This window comes from Hippopotamus amphibius, chromosome 2, assembly GCF_030028045.1.
Source record: "Hippopotamus amphibius kiboko isolate mHipAmp2 chromosome 2, mHipAmp2.hap2, whole genome shotgun sequence".
NCBI lineage: Eukaryota > Metazoa > Chordata > Mammalia > Artiodactyla > Hippopotamidae > Hippopotamus > Hippopotamus amphibius.
In genome coordinates, this window is record NC_080187.1 from 97380316 (window position 1) to 97406707 (window position 26392).

The 26392-nt window shown below is 43.5% G+C and overlaps 1 protein-coding gene across 2 annotated transcripts in view; it reads left to right on the top strand.

Annotated features, from left to right (window-relative positions):
• Window positions 1-23509, top strand: part of SPATA6L (spermatogenesis associated 6 like) — a 48701-nt gene extending 25192 nt beyond the window's left edge. For both annotated transcript variants that reach the window (XM_057724558.1, XM_057724559.1), the window contains 8 exons: window positions 355-432; window positions 4096-4335; window positions 7177-7279; window positions 9986-10020; window positions 10767-10963; window positions 16445-16538; window positions 17549-17651; window positions 21703-23509. In XM_057724558.1, the coding sequence (XP_057580541.1) occupies window positions 355-432; window positions 4096-4335; window positions 7177-7279; window positions 9986-10020; window positions 10767-10963; window positions 16445-16538; window positions 17549-17638 (837 nt within the window). In that variant the 3' untranslated portion in view covers window positions 17639-17651; window positions 21703-23509. The remainder of the gene's footprint in view (window positions 1-354; window positions 433-4095; window positions 4336-7176; window positions 7280-9985; window positions 10021-10766; window positions 10964-16444; window positions 16539-17548; window positions 17652-21702) is intronic.
• Window positions 23510-26392: the final 2883 nt, after the last annotated feature.

Consider the following 26392-nt stretch of genomic DNA (forward strand, 5'->3'; position numbering starts at 1 on the left):
AGCCCATGCGCCACAACTACTGAAGCCCATGCACCTAGACCCAGTGGTCCGCAACAAGAGAAGCCACTGCAATAAGAAGCCCGCACAATGCAACGAAGTGTAGCTCACACTCACCACAACTAGAGAAAGCCTGCACACAGCAGTGAAGACCCAGAGCAGCCAAAAAAATAAAGGCTTAATAATATTTCATTGTATATATATTTGTTATGTATATATTTTAGATATTATATGTAGATTATGCCAACTACACAAAAGAGCATTTAGGTTCTTGGATGATGTCAAGTTAGGATGGGAGGAGCAGAGACCCTCTTTCCAGTAATTTTATTTGTTTCCTTTATGTTGTTTTATTTTCAGGGCATTGCTCCCAAAATAGAATTTTCTACAAGGACAGCCATCAGAGAATGTGTGTTTCTGCATAGAAACAGATTTCTTGTAAGTATAATCAAGAATCCAGTGATAGAAATGTCAGGAATTTTCTCCATAAATTTAAAGAATATCAGCCTTAACTTGCTTTACCAAGTTTAGATGCAACTGGACAAACAGAAACCTTACTGCTAGGTTTGAATTTTCATAGTCAAACTGTTTGTTCAGCCTGTCACATTAGAGTGAGTATGTTTGGCATGTATTCATCATGGCATAATTGGTGGAACAGAATGATCCAGAAGCTTCGGTCACAAGCTTGACGTTAGCTTTTGTTGTCGTTGTTCCATGAGTTTTACTCTTGATTTTATCAGCAGTAGTGTTTCCTTCTTTCTTGGGCTGATGCTGAAGCTCAGGGTTGTATTTGGGGGGCACCTTTGGTAACAGTGCAGGTCTTGGGGCATCCGTGAGCACTACCTTCATTTTACTCTCTTGTTCCTAATTTCCCCTTCACCCTGACTTCTTTCTGTTTTTATTTTACCTTATTGTCCATAATTTTGCAACCATGTAAAATCCTTTCTAAAATGATATAGAGAATTAATGAATATAGTTTGTAGACCTCACCTGGGGTACTAGAAAATACCTTGCAAATGTGGGCTTTGGGTTGAGGGGTACCGAATGAGACGGGCCACTAATCTGTGCAAATCCATCAATCCCCTGGGCATCATAACTCATAAATGGAAAACCAGTGATTAATTTTCAGGACAGCAATAGCTGCTTTTTAGTCTCTGTTTATTTACCCGCTGTTTTCTCCAATCTGTTTAAGTGTGCACAGCAATTTTTCAGGTTGTTATTCTTTTTCTACCACTCCACCATTTTAACCTTGTTTTAATCACCTAATATAGGTCTTTCTGTATTAACTTTTTTAAGTGTTAACTTTTTAAAATAATAGCTTTCACTGTTTTCTTATAACAAAATTATCCCATTTATTTTATATAATTAGCAAATACAGATAAGCAAAAAGGACAAAATAAAAATAAAAATTACCTGTCATTCTTACTTTCTAGAGATGAGCATGACATATGCTTCTAGTAATTTTAGACGATTAGGATTTTACTATATGCTGCATATCATTTCATAACATTTTTTCACTTCGAATGTCATGAACGTGTTCTCATGTCCTTAAGTATTCTTAAGCCAGGCAATTTTTTGTGGCTTCATAGTATGCCATTGTAGAGAAGCACCATAAGTTTTGATAATTCATTTTCCTGTTGTTGGGTACTTAGCTGATATATCAGTGAGGTTCCAGTCAGGAAAACAAACCATATCTGTCATTAAAAAAAAATTATTTGTTTGTCTGTTTGTTTTTGGCTGCATTGGGTCTTCATGGCTGCACGCAGGCTTTCTCTAGTTGTGGTGAGCGGGGGCTACTTTTTGTTGCGGTCTATGGGCTCCTCAGTGTGGTGGCTTCTCTTATTGTGGAGGATGGGCTCTAGGTGCACAGGCTTCAGTAGTTATGGCATGTGGGCCCTAGAGTGCACAGGCTTCAGTAGTTGTGGCTCATGGGCTCTAGAGCACAGGGTCGGTAGTTGTGGTGCATGGGCTTAGTTGCTCCGTGGCATGTGGGATCTTCCTGGACCAGGGATTGAACTCATGTCGCCTGCATTGGCAGGCAGATTCTCAATTACTGTACCACCATGGAAGTCCCCGTACCTGTTATTTTAACAGAAAGATTTAATGTTAAAAAAAAAGGCAAATAAAGGTTGGCGGATTGAAAGGAAGAGGGGAACCCTGAAGTGATGGAGACAGTAACTGCAGGAAGTGGCTTCTACCTCTAGGTTTGGGGAACAGAGGGAAGAGGTTGGGTCATCAAGAACATAGAAGGTGGGGGAAGAAACCCCACAGAAAGGACACCCAGACTTGTCGGGAGGGGCTGCTCTCCTTGGTGCTTCCTCACAAATTCAGAGGGGAGACTCTGATGAGCTGGGACTCAGACCTCTAAGGAGGGACACTGCTCATTGCTGGTGTCACAGGAGCTTGGAGGAAGGATCCTGTGGGGCTAGACTCATGGCCACCTGGTGCTATGAGGTTAGTTCTGGATTATGGTGGGAAAAAACTATAAACTGGGAACCATTTGCTACTGTCAAGGTGAAAAATGGTTGCTGGGGTGATGCTGACAGGAATAGAATGCAAAACTAGCAGTCCCCAGTTCCTTCCTCCTCCTCTAGTCTTCCTGTCTCCCTCTAGCGCTTTCTAGTGGTGGAGCCTAACAGAACAGCTGGGAAAGCAGAAGGGGGTTTGCGGAGTGCCAGGTCCAGCATCATAAAGCTGAGTAGAGAAAGGTGGGCTTGGAGCTGAAAGCAAAGTGCTTACTCACCAATACAACTGGTTTCTAATTTTTGAAGTGTTCTAAGAATTTCTATAGCTGTACATATAACCATAATTATTTTCTTGTAATAAATTATTTGAAGTGAAATTTCTGGGCCCAAGTATATGCCAGTTTCTCTCTCTCTCACTATATTTCTGTATCAATCACCTGTCTATGATGGGGTGGGGGGGGTATCTGATACTTTCCAACTTTCTCATAATACAAGTAAATCTCACTGCTAGTACGAGGGTGAGTCAAAAGTTATCTGCACTCTGGCTGTAGAATTTATTTTCCTTAACTTTTAGAAAAGACAAATATATCATTTTTCGACATAATCTCGTTTTTTAATACACTTTGTCCATCTGTCAACAAGCTTTCGTATTCCCTGAGCTGCGAGCTGCGAATGCACCGCTGTCTTCACTTCATCAGAAGTGAATCTTTGTCCTTGTAGGGCTGCTTTCAGGGGACCAAACAGGTGAAAGTCCGATGGAGTAAGATCAGGACTATAGGGAGGATGATTTAACACCTCAAGACGAAGTGTGTCGACAGTGTGGGCAGAAGTCTGCAGACATGCGTTGTCATGCAAGATCACAACGCCCTTGGATAGCAGTCCTCTGTGTTTAATCCGAAGTTTAGGCTTCACCTCTTCAATAAGCATCTCACTGTAATGAGCACTGTTGATTGTTGAACATTTTTCCTGATAATGTTCCAATACTGGCCCTTGAGAATCCCAGAAAACTGTCACTCATCTATTCGACAAAATCATTTCATGTGAACACTCAATGTTGTCATCAACCATGGACGTGGATAGGCGTCCGGCTTCTTCTTGATAGCTAACCCTTGTGCGACCTTCCTTGAACTTCTCTATCTAATTATACACACTTCGCGACAAAACACTTTCTCCATACTGCGCACAAAGTCTTCGATAACTAACGGCACCACGTACACCCTCAGACCACAAAAAACGAATCACTGCACGCTTCTCTTCTTTCATGCAAATCACAAGTGGGGCATACACTTTTGCTCACACCACAGTTACAAATGAACTGATGTAACATGTTCACACCTGCACAGCAGTGACTGGGGAGACAGTAGCCTTGAATGGAAAGCGCTGATGAGACAGTGCGGCCAACAGAAGTTTTAATATAACCGGAGTGCAGATAATTTTTGACTCAGCCTCATAGTGGAAGTATATTATACTAGCGATACTAAGCTAACCTGAAGAAAAATTTTAAAATGCCCTTCCTTAAGTTCATGTTTTATACATCTGAGGTGTTCAATCTTCTACCTTAAAGTTCAATTAAACACAGTCATATTCTGATTGAGTTTTCTTCTTTAAAAATATTGTTTCTTTTTTGGGGTTTCAGGAAGAAAGATGTAAGTCACGAAGGCCTTTATCTACATCAAATGGACCAAAATTCCCCTTAAGTAGTATAAAGATGAAGCCAAGGGAGAGTAATCTCGACAGACTGCCCCGAGGCACGCAGTCCCGGCCGCCCTCTCCATATTTCACCAGGCGTTTCTTTCAGGACCAGCCAGCTCACCTGAACCTTGGAAATAGTTTCAAAATACCCAGAGAAAGAAAACCTCCATTTGTAGTAAGACACGTGAGCCTAAAATTATTTTTCACAGTCCTCTGGAATGGTCTGGGTGTGAGTGAGGGTGGAATAAAGGAAGGTTGGACCATGAAAACAAATGGGTAAGTAAATAAATAGAGGAAATTCAAATTGAAGAACAACTATGATTAAATCATGTTCACTTCCTAGAGTCATTGTCAGGAAACTCCTATAAAGATGTCTTATACAGAAGACTTGCTCAATAAATGTCTGCCATCCCTATTTTTAATTTTTGAAAATGATTAATAGAGAGTGTTATCCATATATGATAACCTGCCACTATCCAGAAGAATCAATGAACGGACAGCAGTAGAAGATGCATATCAAAGGCTGGCATATACTCTGTACCAATCTGAAACCAAAGCCTCATCAGTTTTAAGAAAACTGGTTGAGTTTTCTTAGTGAGGTTGTTGCTCAGTGGCCACACTGTAGGAGCAGGAAACGTGTCTGCAGGAAGACGCAGTCATGTGCCGTAGCCAGAGCCCTTGATTAAAGGTATCTTAGATTTAGCCCTCAAGAAGCAGTAGGCAAATTTTAATTACACTTGTTCTCATAGTCTCAAGTTTAAACGTAAAGGAAAATATAGAAAAGTTCAAGAAAAAAATTACCCATAGGTTCACCAGAATAATAAAATCATTGTTTTATTTGATACCTTTGTTTTTGGGTATTCATAAGGCCTTATTTTTTCCCACAAAGTTGTAATTGTACTGTATATACAGATTCTTTTTTTTTAATTTTTTAAAAATTTATTTATTATTTATTTATTTTTATTTATCAGCTGTGTTGGGTCTTCTTTGCTGCGCTTGGCCTTTCTCTATTTGTGGAGAGCAAGGGCTACTCTTCATTTCAGTGCGCAGGCTTCTTATTGCCGGGGCTTCTCTTGTTGCGGAGCATGGGCTCTAGACACGCAGGCTTCAGCAGTTGCAGCACGCAGGCTCAGTAGTTGTGGCACGCGGGCCGTAGAGCGCAGTGTCGGTAGTTGTGGTGCCTGGGCTTAGTTGCTCCTTGGCATGTGGGATCTTCCCGGACCAGGGCTCAAACCCATGTCCCCTGTATTGGCAGGTGGATTCTTAACCACTGCACCAAGGGAAGCCCCAGATTCATTTCTTGATATTTACAGTTAATATTACATTAAAAACACTTCCAGCATTAGTTCATATTTTTCATGAACACCATTCCACATTCTCATTCATGACTTATTCTCCAGAATGTTAACTAGTTTAAAAAAATTATTTATGTATTTTTATTTTTGGCTGCATTGGGTCTTTGTTGCTGCGTGCGGGCTTTTCTCTAGTTGCGGCTAGTGGGGGCTACTTTTTGTTGTGGTGTGTAGGCTTCTCATTGCAGTGGCTTCCCTTGTTGCAGAGTATGGGCTCTAGGCATGCAGGCTTCAGTAGTTGCAGCACATGGGTTCAGCAACGTGAGCCCTATAGAGCACAAGCTCAGTAGTTGTGGTGTATGGGCTTAGTTGCTCCTTGGCATGTGGGATCTTCCCCGCCCAGGGATCAAACCTGTGTCCCCTGCATTGGCAGGCAGATTCTTAACTATTGCGCCACCAGGGAAGTCCCCAGAATGTTAACTATTGATATTATTGTCAAGTTGATAATTTGACTTAAAGTTACCCATGTTTGTGTATTAGACACAAGGAATGAAGCATGGTAAATCTCAAAGTCAAGGTGCTTCTGAGATGACTGGACATAGAGTTGGTTTGTAGGTAAAACAGAGATGTTGTTTGGCTAGGAAATACAGGATAGCAGTTTTCTTCATGGTGACCTGGGTAAAAATGTTTGGCAAAATCTAGCAACCACTCTTTAAACATGGGTTCATACAAATATTGTTGGATTGAATTTATTGAGTCTGATTTATCTCATTTGATATAAATTTTTATAAAATACAACTTTATAGTGAATGCCATCATGGGCTAAATAGCCTTAAAATCTTGGAAGTTTCCTTAGGGAATTAAAACTTCCTTGATACTTTTATTTAACAAATTCTTATACAGTCTTTATTAATGTACCAAGCTCTTTCCTAAGTGCTTTATACATATTAAATCTTTTATTTAACCAGATTTCCTGATGATATCTGATGGTTAAGTAGAAGCATTCAAATGTAGAGGACCTGGTGTTGTCAAGGTTATAAATTCCAATCAAATTATTTCTTGAAGTACAATGAAGAGTAATATAACATGCCTTCTTGAAATAAAAAAGAAAAACAAACAAAAACCAGAAATAAACAAGGTTACAAAGAAAATCCAGCAAGTTTACGACGTAGATATTCTGGAAGGGTCCCGATTTCAAGTATTTTGACCTGTTGGCAGATCGTGTTGTCCAATGTAGGAAAAATATGGTCAGCTTAAGTAAAATAATACAATCACCACTATTATTTTTTGGGGGGATATAGACACTCAGACCGGAAGGGGAGGTAGAAGGCTGAAACGTCACCTTGTGAAAATCCCTTGTCTTCAGGGAGGACCCCTCCTAGGCCAGCACTGCTCAGACTGTTTAGGAACATGAGACTCTGTCCTGTTTTAAAAGAATGTGAAATAAACTTCACTTGCTCTCTTCTGGGCTGGAGCCTTACCAGTGGTTAGAGTATGATTTGTGTCCAGCGTTCGCCCGTCTCTTCGTGTTCTAACCTCAGTGCTGGTAGGGACAGGTTTCCCTATTGGATATAATGTTTTATATTCTTGGAGACTGTGATTTAATCTGTTCCCAACTTTCTCTTTTTGCACCTGCATGACTGATTGAGGGGGAGAAAGGCAGTACAGGTAATGAGGAGAGGGTGATCCAAGCTACAGTGGGTTCAAGTCTCATTTCTCTCCTTTCCTTTCAGGTGGACAGTGCAAAGCCCTTTGGTGGGAACAGTTCAGAGCATCATTCCCAGAAGTCTAGAAGGAAATCTAATTTTCCAAACTTTCCATTTCCATTGAGAAGAGGTACTCGAGTTTCTTGTTACTCCTGTACAGTTTCCCCATGGGACAAGTGCATCCTACCTCTACGTCTTCTTTCATTCTGAGGACTCACACGTTTCTTTGGAAACTCAGGGCCTAATTCTCAGGTGCCCTCCTGCTGTGGAGTTTCCCGGGAGGGGTTTCCGATGAGCAGAGTCAGCTGGGAAGCTGTCTGTTGCAGAGTTCCCCTAGCTCTTGAAGGAGACTGCTCCAAGTACTGTGACCACTGAATGTGCTCTGCTTGTGGTGGTTCCCTGGCTGAGCTGGAAAAGCAGGGAGCAGCTTGTCCTGATGGGATCTCCTTGCTAAAGCACCACTAATAGCTAACAAATAAGACTCTCCATGTCTCTGGATAGGAAGCAGCAGGGGATTGGTGGAGATCAGGAGATGCAACACGTTACAAGATTCCACGTCACAAGGAGGAGAGCCAATTCTGTCTGAAGCAGTGAGGTTAAGGCAGGGGATCTCAGACGTTTAGATTTCAGGACCCTTTTGCGTTGTGTTATTGAAGACCCTGGAGAGTTTTTGTGTATGTGAATGATATCTATCAATATTTAGCGTTAGAAATTAAAACTGAGAAATTTGTAAGATATGAGAATACACAAGCACATATTTCATTAACCATCAGAGTGGTGACGTCATGACATATCAGTAGCTTTTGGAAAACTCCATGATATAGTTGTGAGAATGAGAGTGAAAAAGACAGCTCACATCTTAATATTATTAGAACAGTTTTGATTTTGCAGAGCTCCTGAAAGGTCTTGGGGACCCATGGGGAGGCCCCTGGATCACACATTGATAGTCACTGGGCTTAGGCATCCCTTGGAGGCCTTTCCTTTACGGTTGAAATACATGAACCATGTCAATACTGAAGGTCATGGCAGTGAATTTCAACCATCCCTGAATTAATAAAAATTCTTAGGCTAGAAAGGTATGGTGGTGGCCCATTCTCTTGTTGAGACTGGACCTGTACCATCCCTGACAACAGTGTTTCTTATCTTAGGCTGAAAGGTTTATGCTTTTAAGGGGCTGCACAGTCTCTTGTGGTAAACTCAAGCCAATGTTCTTGGATCACAGTGACTGTTCTACAGCAGCAAACCAAGGACAGAAGACAGGGTTTGAAGCAGAAAGTGCTTCACCACCTCTGACATTTAAGTCCTCTGGATTGAAAATCACCCATGAAGCCCATAAAAGCAGCACTGTCTTCCCCATCACTATGAAAGCAAACAATAGGAAATGTCCTTTCCCGGGGAGGACAGTTGGGCTTAATGCTAGCTCAATTACAAGGGACTCATATATCACATTGGTCTCAGCCTTTGTCTTTTCTTAATCCTGGCAGGTGGAGAACTCAGGTTCCTGAGAGGTTACAGAGGGTGTACAGGTCACATACCAAGTACCTACATTTAGAGAAGACATTCATACCTCTGGGCTCAGATCCTTGGAATCCCTGTAGCTTCCAAGCCAGACCTTTCCTTAGGTCACCTGTCAGCTCATTCCTCCAGGCCTAAGGTAGAATAAAGCAGTGCTTCTCAGACTTCAATGTGCATTTGAATCACCTGGGGATCTAGTTAAAGTGCAGCTGCTGATTCCGTAGGGCTGGGGTGGGGCCTGGAATCCTTTTCTAACAAGCTTCCAGGTGATACGGATGCTGCTGGTCCATTACGCTTTGAGAAGCAGGGGAACAAGGGCAAGCCCCCGTGAAAGGGAGTGTTCAAAAGTCAGTGGCAGGGGGGTTCCCACACCACAGGGCAGGTTTGTGGCTGTAGCTGAAAGAGGGCTTAACGTTGCCGATTCCCTGCTCAGCTGGGAGTCGGGTGGAAGAGAGCTTCTGGGACAAGATGGCCACACACAGACGTGCACACCTAGAGGGTATGACAATTAGCATGCTTAAAAAAATCTCTTTTGGTATCTTCCTTTTTATTGCCAGTGGCATAGGGGAATCAGCAGTCCCTTGTCACTGCCTGAGTCCCAGTCATGCTAGGGGAAGCCACAGTGGCCTTAACAGAGTTTTGCAAATACTCATTTCAAAAGCATCGTTTTTTTCAACCTGGTAAGATCCCATTTATTCTTGGTTTCGTCTATGTGTATTTATTACTTTACTTCTAGTAATTCCTACCATTCTCTGGCATTAGGTCTATTTACTTAGTATGATTACTTCGGTAATCATAATGGTTTACACTTTTACTGTGCTGTTTTTCCAAGCTCTTATGTATTCATTTTTGTGTCTACCTCGGACAAGTATACTTAAGAGTTTCTGCATAAGTAGGATTTTATGTAAACCAAATATAAAGGGAATGCCAGAAGAGGCATGGAATATGAATTTTATGTTGAGCCACATGGCTTTCTTTTAGGCTCTGGGCACAGGGGCAAATATAAGTTTTCCTGGCTGTCCAAGGGCTAGTGAACCTGTTGCTTCACTTTAGACTCAGTTTCACCCTTCCTACATCCGTACGTGCTGTCATTAATATAACCTCATTGTCCACCTCGAGGGCAGAAAAACTGATGGATAGAATTGCTGTGACTTCAGGGAGACTTAAAAGTGATGGAATAATTTACAAGGGAGCGTTTAAGTTCTCTGATAATTCATTCGTTGTGTAGTATTTTTGTACTGCTGTGGAATAAATGCAACAGCAGCTCTAGGGGTAACTGGTAATAATGAGTCATTGAAACACCTGTTCCTCTTTCTTCTAGCTTCTTCCCTTGACAGCCTTGCAGCTAACGTAAAGGTAATTTTAGAAGTAGCGTTTGTAAAATGGTTTATTTCCAGCCATCTAATGTCAATTTTTGTGCCTTTCTTCCACGAGGGGTGGAAAGTATAGTTCTAGCTAATGCTGCTTATGGAATTGCTGTAGTTTAACTTGAGTTGCTTTGCTTTAGTTGGTGTATTCCCCTCACATACACTCTTTTCATTTGTAGGAGGAATCACCAGTAAGGGTGTATGTAGGCCCAATACCTACTTCATCAGTAGGAATTTTCATTACTTTTTCTCTAATCAAGTACCTTTATATTTAGAGGTGATAAATCACTTGTTCTTAAAGCTTGATTGGTTTGTGCAGGCGAAGGTGCCCCCTCCTACGTTACAACATGAGAATAGACATATGCAAAGAAAATGGAGTACACGGAGTTTTCCTTTGCCATAGCACTTAAATATTTTGTCTCAAAAATTATATCTTTCCCAAACCCAATAATCCCCAATCCTTGCAAGCCAAAGTTCAGAGCATGAGTTTCTTTTGGCTTGTTCATATATGCCAAATGTACAGAATTTTGCTTATCTTTCTTTGCCCTTGACTCCTGAGCATTTTGTCTCTAGTCTCTCTACTCCCACCCCTCTTTTATTTGCAGGAGATCCCCGGGGCACATATTCTGTCATCTTGCCTCCAGTTCTCTTCCTTGTCCCACCCCACCCCCGACTGTAAATTAAGCAGACAAAAGCAAAAACTACAACTGAAGCTTAATGCACATTGTCACTCAGGTTATCAAAGAGCCAGACGAACGCATTGTTTTAAGGAATGAATCACCAGCATCTTTAGATTCAAGTAAGTTCAGAAAGCCCTCGCCCAGTTACAGTAACCAAGGGGATGCCGATTTCCACCGGAAAACTTCATTTGCCACCTGCCAGCACTCCAGATCTCCCAGCCCTCTCCTGGACCAGCCCGTTCTCCGAGAAAGGTCAGCAGCAAGCGCCCATCTCTTTGCTAGAAGAGTGCCTTGTGGTCTGGCAGGAGTAAAGTCAGGTCACTTCAGCAGTTTGCATCCTTAGGAGTATTCCGCTGGGGACACCTTGATATGAAAAATTACTGTTCCTTGAAAAATAATCCCAAAAGTAAGAATTGAGACTTTTACCTCTGGAAAGCATATCTCAGAATGTTTGTTCAAAATGGGACAGATAGATAAATTGGCATAGATACTATTTATCTATCCATTATTATCTGTCATAAATTTTAGAACTCAGGCTTGTGATTTCATCAGTTAGGAAATTAGAGAAAAATGAAAAGGAGTGAAAAAAATCACCTGTAGTCCTGCCACCCAAAGACAAGCATGATTAATGTGTGGGTGTATTTTCTTTCTCTTTTTCTAGACATGGTTGGTTAGCTTGTTTATATTATTGTCACACACACACACACACACACACACACAACCCCGCAATTGCATATGTCTGGAGGGCAGGCTAGAGATTGAGAGCAGGAACCTTCATTTTCCAAACTGTACTCCCTGCTAATGTGACTAACCATCCTGTTTGCCCCAGATTTTAACCTGATCTTAACACTGACAGTCCTGCATCCTGGGAAACTTCTTGGTCCCAGGCAAACCAGGACAGTTGGTCACAACTCCAGGGAAGTAGCACCAAAGATAATATTTTTAAGATAGTTGTTATGAATGAAGGATAGGCCAGTCTGCTTTTCTCTGCGTGGTTAGTGATGATAATAAGAAAGAAATCTCCATATAAAAATAACACAATTGCTCACAAAGAGACTTGTAGTAAATATCCCGGAACAGAAGTGGCACTGAAATTTTAGTAGGAATTATAAGAAAGTAACAATGCAGTCTTAGATTTTTTTCAGAAATGATAGACTACCTTTATATTAAAATGGACTTGAGGAAACCAAATAAAATATTTTGATAAAATCTACTAAAGAATGGTAAGTTCTTAATTAGTTACTATATTGGAAGAAAATAGCACAATGTAGATTTTTAAAAATTGGCCTTGGGTCCCAGAGACAGGTGGTGAGACACAACATTTACACCCCTCTCTGGGCCCGGCCTCCCTTCTCTTCTGGCTTCTCTTCCAGCCTGCAGCTTAACAGGTGGACAAAGCAGGTGGGGAGGTTACCCCAGATATAAAGACTTAGAATTTGTTTTAAACAGAGAAAGGAAGGAACCTTCAACTGGTGGTAGTCAGGAGACTTGAGTTCTTGTGCTCACCTGTCTCCAAGTGTTGTGTGATCTCACACAAGTACTCAGCCATTTAGACCTTAGTTTCCTCATCTGTAAAAGGGATGTAGTGATCAAGATCCATCTTCTTACAACCCAAAGGGCTTCTTTGCTGCCAGAACTAGAAGAAGCTCATGGATTTTGCCCATGTGCCTTGTTTTCATATGTCACCCAAAGTCCCTATAATCAGCATGGCAAGCTTTTCTGAGGGACTGAATTGAGCATACATTTATTGAGAGCCTATTATGTGCAGTGTATGTGATCGTGACATGTCCTTACTTCCTATTGGCTCACACACCACACGGGGAGGCAGGCATACCCCATGTCACTAAATGTGAGGTGGATTATGACGTGCACTTAACAGAAGTACAATCCAAATGTAGGGGAAGGACAGAGCCGGAGGAGGTTAATTGCATTAGGAAGGAGATCTAGGGAAGCCTCGTTTCTTTTTAAATACATTTGTTAGATGGTTTATGTATTCATTCAACCAGTCTTTCATGAGTATCTTTATGCAGCAGGACAGTAATTCTCAACTCTGGCTCACTAAAGAATTGCCTCATATTGAGTCAGAATCCTTAAGATTAGTCACTGGGTGTGTGGAGGGGAATGTAGAATCTCTGTGGTTAAAAGAGTGCCTCACCAATTTTACCTCAATTAAAAAAGAAAAGACATGAAGAATCAGTTACCAATTCATGGCACTTAGTAGATATTCAATAAATAAATACTTGCTGACACAAGGGGCAAAAATAGTGCCTCAGAAGGAAAACAGGATTGATAGTCAACCTGCTAGGCCTGGAATAGAAATACTAACATTTAAGACGTTTCTTCTCATCTCTGAGAACTTGCAGAGGATGTTAAAAAAAAAAAAAACGTACACAGAGAGTTTTCTACAAGGCAGAACTTTGAGAACAGTACTGACCAAATGCTATCAGAGCATAAAGGAGAAAGAAGGTACTCTGGAATGTTTCATGGAGGAGGTAACATTTTCATGTGAGCCTGGAGGGGAGGGGATTGGATTCTGAGAGTTAATGGAGGGGAGGGATGGGAGGTGACAAGGTATGGGGGAGCTGTCAGCTTCTAGAAGTTAGAGCAGCCTGGGGAAATAGTGCGTGCCAAGGCTGAGGGTCTGAGGGGGACTGTGGAAACCAAATTAAGGAATTTGGGCTCAGTTGGAAGGCAGTGGGGAGCTTTTGCAAGTCATTCACGGGAATTGGCACAGTTGACTGTAGAATGACGACTCTGGCTGCAGACCAGGGTTTTTTTTCTCACTTATCTCTGATGAGTCAGTGAATTCTGTGTGTCCAGAGTCACTCTAAACTGATAAGTTTGGAACTAATCAAACTATGAATTTGTAAATAAGGCCATGATCAGTGACAAAGCGTAACGTGGCTATACAAAGGTCACCTGGTTTGCCCAAGGCTGTCCTGGTTTTAGCCCTGAAAGTCCTGCATTGTGGGAAACCTCTTAGTTCCAGGAAAACCAGGATAGTTTGTCACCTTAACCTTCAGGGAAGTGGCACTGAAGATAATACTTTGAAGGCAGCTGTTTTGAGTAAAGGATATCCTGTTGTATCCTTGGGGAAGAATCCATCCCCTATTGATCTCAGTGTGATCACAGAGGTTGCCCCTGGAACGCAAGGTGTTCCTGTTATCGAACCAGGTTTGTTTGCCCTGTGCGCAGCAAGTCAGATGCTGAGGTGCAGAGAATGTGTTTATTTACAAGGCAGCCAAATCAGGAGATGGGAGAACAAGTCTCAGATCTGCCTCCCCGAAGGCGAGGGGCTTGAGATATTTATGGGATCAAGAAGCAGGGTGGTCTTAGGCATGAGGCAAGGTGATTGGAGGTAGAGAAAAGGTGAAGTAATCCATGCTTGGCCCAGGCATATCTGGCTTACATGCTTCTTCATGGAATGCGTGTTCAAAAATGTAGGTACTTAGCATGATCTGAGGGTAGAGTTTTCGGCTCTCTGATATCAAAAAATTGTTCATCAGTTGGCTGTGCAGACACAGTTTTAGGGTCGGTGGTCCCAACCAGGTCCCAACTGGACAGTATCCAACTCCACATTCTTGGAAAAGAACTTAAGCCCTCCATGACTACAGTGACCCATAATGTCAGAGGCTTCATCTGTAGGAGTGGTTAAGGAGTCTTGTGGTATATTACTCTAGGCTGTGTGAAGTTTGGAGGGTATGCAATTAAAGAAGGGAAAAAAGAACCAAAAAACAAAAGCAAGCTTAATCAGTAAAGGCAGGTTGCAAGCAGAGGGGTTTTTAACAAGCTGTTTCCTTATCTTCTGTAAGACAGGCTCAAGCATTTCTGGTAGTCAACCATAAGGGGCATGGTTTCACTACCAGGGCTTAGCCTCTGCCTTACTCACTGTTATTTTCATGTGAGCCACTGGGACTAGTCTCCCTCTGCTCAGATCACAGAAGCACATGAGAAATGGCTTTGAGTTTCTGCTGACTTAATACTGAAATCAGCAAGGGCCAAGTTTGCAGGGATGAATTGGCAGGCAAGTTTTGGAGTGGGAATCAGCCCAGGGTTTTAATGGAGGAAATGCAGAACCCTTTTAACTAGCAGCATGGGGAATGGTAGTCCCAAACATGGGAGGAACACTCTCAAGCCCGTTGCCTACTCCAGTGTCTGGATAGCGTCACATCCCTTCCGCACCCATCCTCAATCTTCCCGCTGCATGAGAAGGCCATAATCATGGCAAGCACGGCTCTTGCCGGTGGACTCGCCATCCGCAGAGATCTCCAAATGTAGTGCCGATTGTATATGGTAATAAGGGTAACAGGTGCAGGGATCGTTTTGGCCCCAGTTACTCAAGATCAATGAAAAAGCATTTACAGTGTCCCTCTGGTGGCTGCTTGTAAATGCCAGTTTTATTTATAGCTTCAAAATATTGCTCTTCCTTCCTCTTAAAAATTCTTAGAGGAGCACAGAAATGATGTGCCTGGCCTTTTCTTAAACATAGGTGGCAGTGCTTTAGGTGGTGCTTTCATTTGCTGTGAATTGTTTTCCTGGGTTGGTAATGGATTTGTGTAGATCCAGTCATTCTCTTGGTCTTGTCTCCCTGAAAAACAAGAGGGAACATGATCGTTACAGGGAGCCAGGTTGGGTGGCCTGGACCTGGTCCCCAAACCAAGCAGAGGGGCAGCTGCACAAGGACTCATTAGTGTGGTGACCATAGCAACAACTGGACTGATTCTCACATGTTCCCGTCATTTCTAGTGTTTATTGTATATTAATTAAAGAGAACAATTTTATCCAAATTGATAGCATTTTTAGGCATTTTATGAAAATAATATCTGTGCTTTTCATAATCAAATTGCCAGTTCTGCCTCAATTTAAGGATTGGTACTCATTCCCCTCCCCCAAAATGAATGAATGAATGGATGAATTCAATCACTCCAGAAATATGTATTAAATTCCTCCTGTGGTATTCCATACCTACAAAGCCCTGAGATGAGCTATTATCCCAAGAGTGTCAGTCCCAGTTTCAGTCTGGAAGAGACAGACATTAAGCAAATAACGGCAAAATGTCCACTGGGGGAAGTGCTATGAATGAGGGGTAAGTGGACTCCAAGTGCATGAAATAGGGAAGCCAACTTCCTCTACAGGAAGGGGCTCAGGAAGGACTTTCCTGAGAAACTGGTAACTGAACTGATCTCTGAAGGGTGGGTAGGACGCGACACGCGTGGGGATGGGAGCTGGGGGTGGCAGCCTTCTCCCTGAGGGAGCAGTGCCGGAAAGTGCATGTGGAAGGGAGAAAATGCACGTTTGAGGAACTGAAAGACACTAAGATCTGTGGTTAAGTTTGGGTCTGGGTGGCCTAAAGCACATGACATATAAAATAAAATCTTCGTGGTGGAAAACATTTGGGATTAAATTTTGTATTAAAAAATTTTGGATTACATTTTTTAAATGTAAAAGGATTTGTTCTTTAGAGAAATATCTAAAATACACAGTGAAGTACAAAGAAGAAAAGAATCACACATCCAGACACACTATTTTTAACATCTCGGTGGTTTTTATTCCCAATGCTTTTCCTATGTGTAGGTTTAATAAAGGCACTGAAGCCATGCTAGGCACACTAGTTTGCATGTTGCTGCTTTTTTCTCACTTTTAAGCTATAAATATCAACCCTTCTTATTATGCACTCTAAGTGTCCTTTTTATCAGCTGCATAATACTCCATCCTGTTTACTCTGTTGAGCAGATTCCACCCTGGGTCCCCGTCCACGTGGAAGAAGATCCACGAAAGGGTCTGCAGTCTTCTCATGTCCCACCAAGCTCAGCAACACCTAAACAAGGTCAGGGCTTCTGATGGCATTAGATCTTTGCTGAGAAAATAATATGGGGACTGGGTCTCATAGTCTAGCAGGGGAGACAGACATTAATCAAGTAACCACAGAAATAAATGTAAAATTGTGATGCTCACCAAGGAGGGCACATGGTACCCTGAGAGTGTATGAAAGGGAGTATTTGACTTGGTTGGCAGTCAGGGCAGGCTTCCCTGAGGAAGAGACGGTGGAGCTTCAATCTTAGCCATGCGTAGCAGCTACTTCGGAACACAGCATGCATCAGGCAGAAGGTCCTACAGTGAGAGGGAGCAGGGTGCCATCAAAGAACTTAGAGACGACGGTGTAACTGGCCCGAAGCGCATTCCCTTCTGCTCTGGACAGGAATCCCAGTCCAGGGAAGAATCCAGGGACGTGTGTGGTCTGTGTGCGTGAGCCCACAACATGCAAAAAAGTTTTCCTCAGAGTTAACAAGGTGTTTTTGACTGTTTGAATCTTATGGGGGTGAGGAGAGTGTTTCTGATCCATAGATAGATATACCCAGTACTTTATCTCCTGCAGATGTACTGCCATTAGCTGTGACCTGTCACCAGTTCAAAAAAATTCAAATGGAAGGTTGATAGTGTCCCCGTGGTTGGATTTAACTATACCATGTAGTAGAATTGGTCATCTTGACTTATTTAAATACTGGCACATCCTAGATTTATAGGCTCATGCTTATAAATGGTAACTGATTACCCTAATCACCAGGGCGGTGAATTACTTTACTGTCTCACTGCAAAGTCATTTGTTTGCTTTGTTAATTCCCAGTTGTTTGAAGTAAGGGAATCCCTTTAAAATGTAAAAAGAAAGAAAGGGAGGGAGGAGAAAAACATAGTATCTACATACACAGACATGTGAACGCAACATACACAGCATATATGGGATTCATAGACCTCATAAATACAAAACTACACATCCTGATTTCATTGGTCTGTATTACATTACGAGTAATGCAATTGCTGGATTTGTTTTTGTTATAGGAAGACTCGATCTCTGAGGTAAAGAATATCCTTGAAAGACCAAGCTACCCTCTGAAGAAATACCGGGTGCATGAACAGAGATACTTTTAAGCTGCTGTCCTATGTAAGTAAGCAGCTTACGTGCTTCTTGTTGATTTGCTGAAAGAATTTCAGTTTCCTGCTGTCAGTATAAAGTACCTAGAAATTAGGATGGACAGGAGTCGAGAAGGAGATGAGAGCCACCTTCTTCCTTCACACCGTGTAGGGACGACAGCACGTGTGCGAGTGTGGCAGCAGTCTTGCCTCCTCTTGTATCCTTCCCCCACCCCCGTACCTAAGGCCCCTCTTTCACCTCCTCAGACACAAGCTCTTTCCTGCTGTGGGGCCTCTGCAGGTGCTCTCTGTCTGGAGTACTTATTCCTGACCCTGTTTGGGTCACTTCTGTTTACGTTTCGGGTCTCATGACTTTCCATGGCACCCTCCCCTCCTGAGGGCCACCTTTTTAGCACTTCTCTTTCATGAAGTATGACACCATTTGTTGTTACAGTTTTATGTGGGTTGATGGCTTAAAGGTCTGCCCCTTCTACTTGAATGACGCCTTCCCGAGGTCAGGGACTCTGTCGTCCTGCTCGCTATTTTATAGCCAGCATTCCAATGGGATCCCATTTATCTTAGGTGAGCTCAACCACACATGCCAGGTCTGTGACCTGAACAAGAGCCTGCCTGTCACCACCCTTGCATCAGATGACCTTCCACTGTGGTTGGTGCTCAGTAAATATTTTTTGTGAGTGGCTGTTGAATGAGGCGATGAGGCAACTCTCGAATTCAGATGTGTGGTAAGAAGTCGGTCATTCTGTGGGCTATTGTCACATCTCAGGTTTTCTCTTCTTTCCCTTCCTATCCAGGCCCAGCATAAGAATAGCTCTTCCTTGTGAAGTGCTTCCTGAGTGCCAGGAGCTGGGCCAAATACTTCATTTGTGTTGAATTAATTAATATTTAATTATCACAGCAACCCTATGAAGTAGGTCCTATTGCCACTTCCATGTCACAGACAGGAAAGCAAGGCAAGGAGAGGTTAGGTGCCTCGCTCAAGGAAACATGGCCAGCGAATGGCCCGGCTACAGTCTGAGCCCAGGTGATCTGGCTTCAGTGACTATGCTTTTAACCATTACATTCCATTGTTCTCCAAACCTGGAGTGTGTGATAGGAGAACCCTGGGGAGAAAGACAGAGCCGAGCCCTTTGGAACCTGAGCAGAGTTGGTGGACGTTGCCCTTGAACATGCCCCAGAGGGTCCTATGGTCTTGTATTGTGTAGACCCTCATTCTAGCAACATCGAGACAATTACGAAATCTTTTTAAACAGTAAAGGAGTGTGGGATGACATGCTAGGTTTTCACCGTCATCAGGCTCCTGAAACGCTGGTTTGAAGGTCATTCATGCTTTCGGGCACATGCCACCTTGCCCAGGGCTGGCCAGCGCTCCCCGCCTTCAGTGCAGAGAAATGTGAAGGGCCGCTCAGTCATTTTCCATCTTGCAGGCTTCTACCTTAGAACATTCTGCTGGGTGGATTAAAGGATGGCTTCTGGGACACCTAATCTCAGGTTGCCAAAATCGTCACCTAGGCACTTATTAGGTGGTTGGACGGAACACAGCCCACTTAATTACCACTCAGGGAACACGGCCCATGTAACTACCAAATGCCAGATTGCTTTGAATTTCAACATGGCTAACATCAAGTTACATAAAGCCCCGGACCGGCTAATATGTGAGACTTGATGTGAGGGGATAGAGAGAAGGTGAGAAAACATTAGTAAATATTCTGTCTTAGGAAATAAGTTTCCTTCATAACAGGAGCTCCCCGCCAGTGGTTTGGAATATGCTCGTAGGCCTCTGCAAGCTGCCGTACCATTCTCTTCCTGTCCCCGTTTGGGTCATGGATTCCCGGTGAGGCAGGGGTGCTGGTGTTGGTGAAACTTTTCATGGTTGTAAAGAACCCAGGTGACTTTGACTCATCTTAAGCAAACAGGGCATTTAGAAGAAAGATGCTGAGTGTCTCAGTGAATCCAGGGAAGATCCAAACAAGCAAGGTCAAGCAGCTAAAACAGGACAGTCAGCCCTATGGGCTGAGGAGACAGCACCAGAGAGGAGCGTTCAGCAGAAGACCCAGTGGGTTTCCGCTCCACGTCCCCTACCCTGCTTTCCTCAGGGACTCTCCTGCTGACGACTCCAGTGCTTGTCCTTCCCTTCTGCACCTCTGCTTTTTCACTGTCAGTCATCTTTCCCTCTCCTGGTTTCCGAGTGATCTCAAGATTTGGGGGAAATGAAAAAGTAGATTCTTAGCACAAAAAGGTTAGGGATGCTTGGACCAAAAACAATGAGTCCAATTGTCTGACCAGGGAATGGGTGGAAGAAATGGGTTGAAGGAGTAGGAATACATCTATTTTTCCTTACTCAGGATGGTTTGGGCCTTGGTACTTTTGGCATAAAACAGATCATCCTTTGTGTACTTTAAGATGGTGAATTTTAGGTTTTTTGAATTTTACCATTAAAAAACTCCCATAAACTCCCTCTCTCTCTCTCTCTCACACACACACACACACACACACACACACTATCCCTAGTTCTCCTGGGAGGCATGAGTGCCTCTGTGTCGCTGTCCTTACCAAGAGCTGATTGCCCATGTCTGATATGTGCTCACAGAGATTCCACTTTCAAGGCTGGACTCACAAGGCCTCCCCTGTGAAACCTGCTGGGCCCTCGGCTGCCTCAGGCCCTCTGCCTGCTGCCCCTCCACACGCCTTCACTAAAGACTCATTCCTTCAGCCTTGTATTGTGTAGTCGGTGTTTCCTTATGTAAACTCTTCCAAGAAGCGGGCAGAGGACTGGAGGGAAGTCTCTGTGAAGGGAGGGGAGACTGAGCAGACGGCACCAACTCTGGAGCACTGAGTGTCCCATCCCTGTGGGCAGCTCCCGTGATCCCAGCTGACAGCACCGTGGCCGGCCTGTCGCCGGAGCTGGTCCCCTTATAGGGCTCCTAACTCGAGGGAGGGCAAGGAACCCAGGCCCAGACATCTTTAGATACACACAAGAAGTGTAGCACAAAACCTTTTCTAAACTTGAAGAGTAGCAAAAAGAAAATAAACCAAGAAAAGGACAAAAAATCAAAAAATAAAAAAGAGGACAACAGCAAGTTAAAATGCCGGTTTCTGATTCTGTCATAGCTCATTAGGCCTCCAGCTCCAAAGGTGGTGGCGCTATGGCTTCCAGCCTCAACCCCTCTGCCGGGCAGGCAGCGGCCGTTTTGCTTCCTTCCTCCCTTCACCTCCCTTACGACCAAAGCAAAAAGCAAACCAGCCCAGAGATGCCAAGCTCCAATCTTGTGGGCGCCCCCTCTCTGATTTGGTCACCAGTGTTGGAGGCATTGGTCACTTGATGGCTTGTGGGGATTGACACAACGGATAATGACACACCTGCCTTCATCCCAGGGGCTCCTGGTCCTGGCAGAGTCTAACAGACCACACAGGCAGTGGCCGTGCTCCCAGATCACATGGGTCAGCAGGCCTCAATGAGCATTAGAATCACCTGGGGGCCTTTGAAACACACGATGCCCAGGCCCCACTCTGGACCACCCTAACTGGAGTCTCTGTGGGGGGTGCCTGGCGTTGGTATTTTTATAAAGGTTCTTCAGGAGATTCCAATGCATACTTAGGACCGAGAATCTCTGCAGTAGGCTGCAAGTGCCTTGAGAATGGGGGACTCGGAATACCCCCAAATCCTATACTGACCCCCGCCGCCGTGCTCAGAAATCATCGTTCCATGGGATAAAATTGATTAGGACGTGTTTAACAGTTCGGCTCAATGACACCTAGCAGTTTCTGCACATTTACTAGGTGCCAAGGACTGTACTAACTCCTCAGAATAACACTGAGAGGTAGATACTCTGATGTTATGCAAAGAGGCCAGGTAAGTTGTCCAAGGTCACCCCAGTGTTTGTCTCGTTGATCTAACATTGCCTTATTTCGCACTGGGGGCGTAGGGGACGGGGCTCCTACACGGAGAGCTACGTGCCAAGATTAGGATAGAGTGGAATCATTTTCTTGTCTTTGGTTGTGCTGATTGATTGCCCTCTTCTCAGTACCACACGTAGTGTATGAAGTGTCTTCACGTTTCACAGGGGAGACTGAGTGAAAGCCGGAGGAGCATCGCGGAGAGCTCACCCATCGAGCCGACGGAACGACAGTTTCTGTTGTGTGTATCGAATCCCCAGTGTCTGACCCCCTTTAAATCAAACCTGTACCCAGTCTTTTGTACCCAGGTAAGAGTCGTTGATTAAAGTGTTTGCTGTTTGGGGCTCGTGCTTTCTTGTCAGGCTGGAAAATATGTGTTTCAGTTTGTATGTTTGTTTTGAGTTTGAAATTGAAAATAATAATAGTTGGGTGGCAGGTGCTTTTTCACTTGGAAAGCACTTCTTAAAATTCTGATGAACATGTCAAGATGGCTTTTCAGGTGTTCCTCATTTTTGGCGGTGGCTGTGTTCTTGAGAAGTTCTTTTCTTTCCCTCCTTCCTGTTTATCCCTCTTTCCTGCGTGCTCTGACCCCTCCCGTGCCTCTATTTCCCTTCCCTTCTCTTCCCTTCCCTTCCTTTTCCTTCCTGTCCCTTCCTCTTCCTTCCCTTTCCTCTTACATTTCCCATGAGCTCAAGGAAGCTGTTATTTTGAGGAATAACCTGATATAGCCTCCAGAAAAAGACTGTTGCCCCGATTTTCCATTTTTGGTAAACCTGTTTTTCTGTGGTTGTTTGCTTTTTCGTGTTAAGCTTGGTTTGCATGAGATCCACTGAAAACATAGGAATAGGGGAGCATTACTTCTGGAGAATTCAGGTCTTGCTTTAAAGGTTTAATTTCTGTGATACGTTTGTAAGAAGAGGCTAATTTCTTTCAATTGTAGTTTAAACTACTCCTTCTGTCACGTATCCCTCCTTTTCCCCAGGAATTCTTAATAAATTTATGTGAGGAAAAAAACCTTCTTCAACTATTTCTCTGAGATAACTACAGTAAGTTTGGCAGAAATGACGGCCAAAACCAGATTTAAAATTAGTAGGAGAGTGCCCTTATGAAATGCTCAACTCAGTCTGAGGAGCAAGAAGAGGATGGGGATGGATTGAAGTAGACATTTGTCTCCATGGGTCTACAGAGAAGAGGGGGCCTGAAAATGGAAACCTTTGTCTTTCCTTCATGCTATAACCTGAGCATTTTCCTCTACCATGCCCTAAAACTCTTTCAGTTCTTACAAGATTCAATGAGAATCAAGTTTTTTTCTCATCATGACCACAGGGATTGGCTTATTAGGTAAATTAGGCAAATGAAATTAAAAATTAAAGGAGAAAAAAAGTCCAAAATCAAAAATTAAATAAAATTCATTTGTCTTCTCAGACTTTCAGCCTAATAAATGTATATATCACAACAAGCATCCCACCTTTGAAAAACAGATGATATGCTTAAATTACCCCCTTTTGCATGTTCTCAGTGTGTCTGAAACTATAGCTGTCAGTTTACTTTGAGGTCTAAGTAGTCATCAATAATAAAAACTACTGTATTACATTAAGACTATGGTACAGTTCTCAGAAAAGGGCTGCTTAGGAAAGATATAAGCAGCTGAAGGAAATCAGTTCTAATGAATTGGTATCCCCTGGCCGTGATTGTTCGGATACACACTGTGACACTCATTGTTCAGTTTCTTTTTTTTTTTTTTTAATGCTTTGAGCATAACTCCTTAATTCAATTTAGGGATAAGATCTTAAATGCCCATTCTTATTTAAAGTCTTTTTTTTTTTTTCTTTCACAAATCAATCTGCCTTTTGCTTGCTTTCTGATCTGCTAACGCTACTGTTTAAGTCATTCCTCTTTTATCTTTTTATTTCTCAAGGAGTTATTTCAGTTTTGAGGTGTTATAGTGGGGCCAGGATTGCGGCAGGATTTTGCTTTGGGAATATATAATATGAATAGTTTTGTGATGTATTGGGGTTTGGATTCCTTTGATAACATGTGTCATTAAACGTAATTAAAATTCCCACCTGTGTTGCTTCAGTTTATTATTCCTTTCTTGATGTTCACAGTTGCAGATTGATCAAAACCTGGACTGTATTTTACAAGCATGTTTCACAGGGTCTGGGTTTACAGAGGCTCCTGGGAAAATCTCCTCGGTGGATCCTGGGCCCTCCAAGCAAAAGCCACCATACAGTGAGGCCATTTCCCTACGGTCACCTGACTCACCCAAAGTTAGCTGAAGCCTATAGATCCTGAATTATAAATAAGATTTAAAAAGCGAGAGTGTACATGATATGTTTAGCATAAAAGAGGTTGGTGGGTTTTAAATGTATGATTGGGGAGGATTGATGGATTATGTCCAGCCGCTGTTATTAATGCCTGTCATGGCTGTTCTCAATTAGTTCCATTAAAGGAGCCCTCTGACCTCTCTGAGGGCAGCACGAGGAAAGGACGTGCCCTCCAGTCCGTGTGTGACCAGTGAACCTGCTAGTACCAACTGATGGGACTGCTGTCCTTCCCCGGATGGGGGACCCATCCCAGCACTCCTTGGGGACGTGCAGGTCTTGGAGAGAACTCCCTCCCCTCTTCCCATGGACTGGGAACCTTGCTGACAGTGACCAGAGCTGCAACCTTCCGGCTCTTTGGGTCTGCTCCCCCGGCCCCTCCACACGGGACCTAGGGGCAGCAGTAGTTACTTGGATCCTGAGAGGAAAGAGCCTATGCTTGGTTTCACCTTTAAAACTAGGAAATTTGGCAAAAGCAGGGTCATGCCCAGGACAAGCACTTTTCCCTGGTGCAGACGGCTGGCTGGCTTGTCAGGGCTTCTCCCTCATCCGAAACATCCCCCTCCGGATTCTCTACCTTCAGAGTGATCCTGCAGCACCCCCGTAAGTACGTATTTTTATATTTATAAATATATACTTACGTATTTTTCTTTCTTTTGTCTTATCTTTATTTTAAAAGTCTCCTGTAAGCCATAGTATAATATCAACCCTCCTTATCATTCACTGTGAGAATCACCTGCTGGAGCTCATGTATTTGCTCTGCGTGGGGACCACAGCTTCGCCGCTCCGAGACGCCGCGGGCGGAAGGAATGCAGCATGCTGTGTGGCGGGCTTTGCTTTGTGTGTGTGGAAGGCTCATCTCAATTCCAGGAGCTCTACGGTGGCGGCACCGAGGGCCACCATGCCTGCCCAGAGATGGTGTAGGGATTTGGGGGCTGCTAGGCAGCCGAGACACCAGGGTTAGGATTTTCAAACGAAGAGAAAGAGGGGAGACCTCTGGTGAGGCAGAGTTCACTCTAAGGTGAGAGAGCTGAAACACACAGGATGGGTCTTGGGCCTTGGGTTTGTGATTGGATGGAGATGCTTTTGAACCCGCCAAGGTATGTCACTGCATGTCTTGTTTAGCTGGTGGGGCTGTGATGTGATTTATTCTAGGTTCTTCCACAGAGGAAGCCAGGACAAGGGACTTGGGAGAGATATGGACTTTTAAAGACCTTACCAACTAACTCTGGGAGACCTGGGATTCCAGGAGAGAAATGGAGTAAAGTGGGTTTTTTTTTCCCTTCTTCCTGCCCGCCTCTTTCTCTCTTTTATTCCTGTATTTAGTGTCTCAGTTTGCCAGGTGCTGTATCAAGTGCTTCCCAAGGGCCTTGGTAGGTGTTGCTGAGATTGAGGGCCCTGGAGTGAGAGCACCTGGATTTGAATCCTGGTTTTACCATTTATTTGCTGAATGACTTGGGCAAATAACCTTTTTGGTGCCTCAGTGTCCATGTGAAATGGAGGCAATAGTAGCATCTATTTCGTAATGTTATCGTAAGTAGATGAACTGACACATTTAAAGCACTTCAAATCAGTGCCTGGCACAAAATAAGCACTCAGTAAGTGTTAGCTGTTATTATTCTCATTTAATTATTGAGGAAAGCATTCCCCACCCCCGCCTTTTTTTTTTTTTTTTTTTTTTTGCTGAGGACACTGAGGTTCAGAAAAGCTCAGTGTCTGAGCCAGTTTCCAAACCCTGGTTTGTCCTGTCTCCAAACCTCATGATCTTTCTACTGCTTTCTGTCACCCCTTGGTTGTCACCTGATTGTCCCCGAGGCTGGTGCATGCTGGATAATTCAACTCAAGTGTTTGAAAGAAATGAATTCAGAGTCCTTCAGTAGAGTGACAGGGCAACTAAGGTCTCTTGACAGAAGTTGGGACAAAGTTAACCACTTCTTGTTTAGGCCAACAAGAGATGCTTTCTGCCCTCATTTCCTGTCACTGGAATATTATGTTTGTAAATAGCATTTTTAGGAAGCCACCCGCCCTTCCCCCACCCCAAAATAAATATCCCTGTTCCGTTTCCTCCAGGAATTGGCACTTATTTAGATTGGGATCTTGAACTGAGGTAAATATCACACCTATTTTAGTGGGATGACTTCCAGGAAAGACTGTGTAACAGGTGTCATTGCTGGCAGTGCTGGATTCATGGTGAGAACGCCTCATCATGTGAGCTCATGTGTCCTTGCACGGTGGCGGGGGGGAGTTCAGCAGCGTGAATGATGACATCCTTTGTTCATTGAGTCATGCAGTCCCAGGCCTGACAATTAACTGAACTGATTCTGCAGCCTTGCATGCAGTCACTGTTTGTATTTAGTAATACTGTGTGCTCAGTATTGTACTGTGCCCTGGGGGGTAGGGGAGGAATTACGCTAAGGAGTGTAAGATACAACCTGTGTCCTCTTGGAGTCTCTGGACTTACTAGGGCGATGAGATGTTTCACACGTGGCTATCAAAAGGTGTTGCAAACTCAACATCTTCATGACCAGGCAGG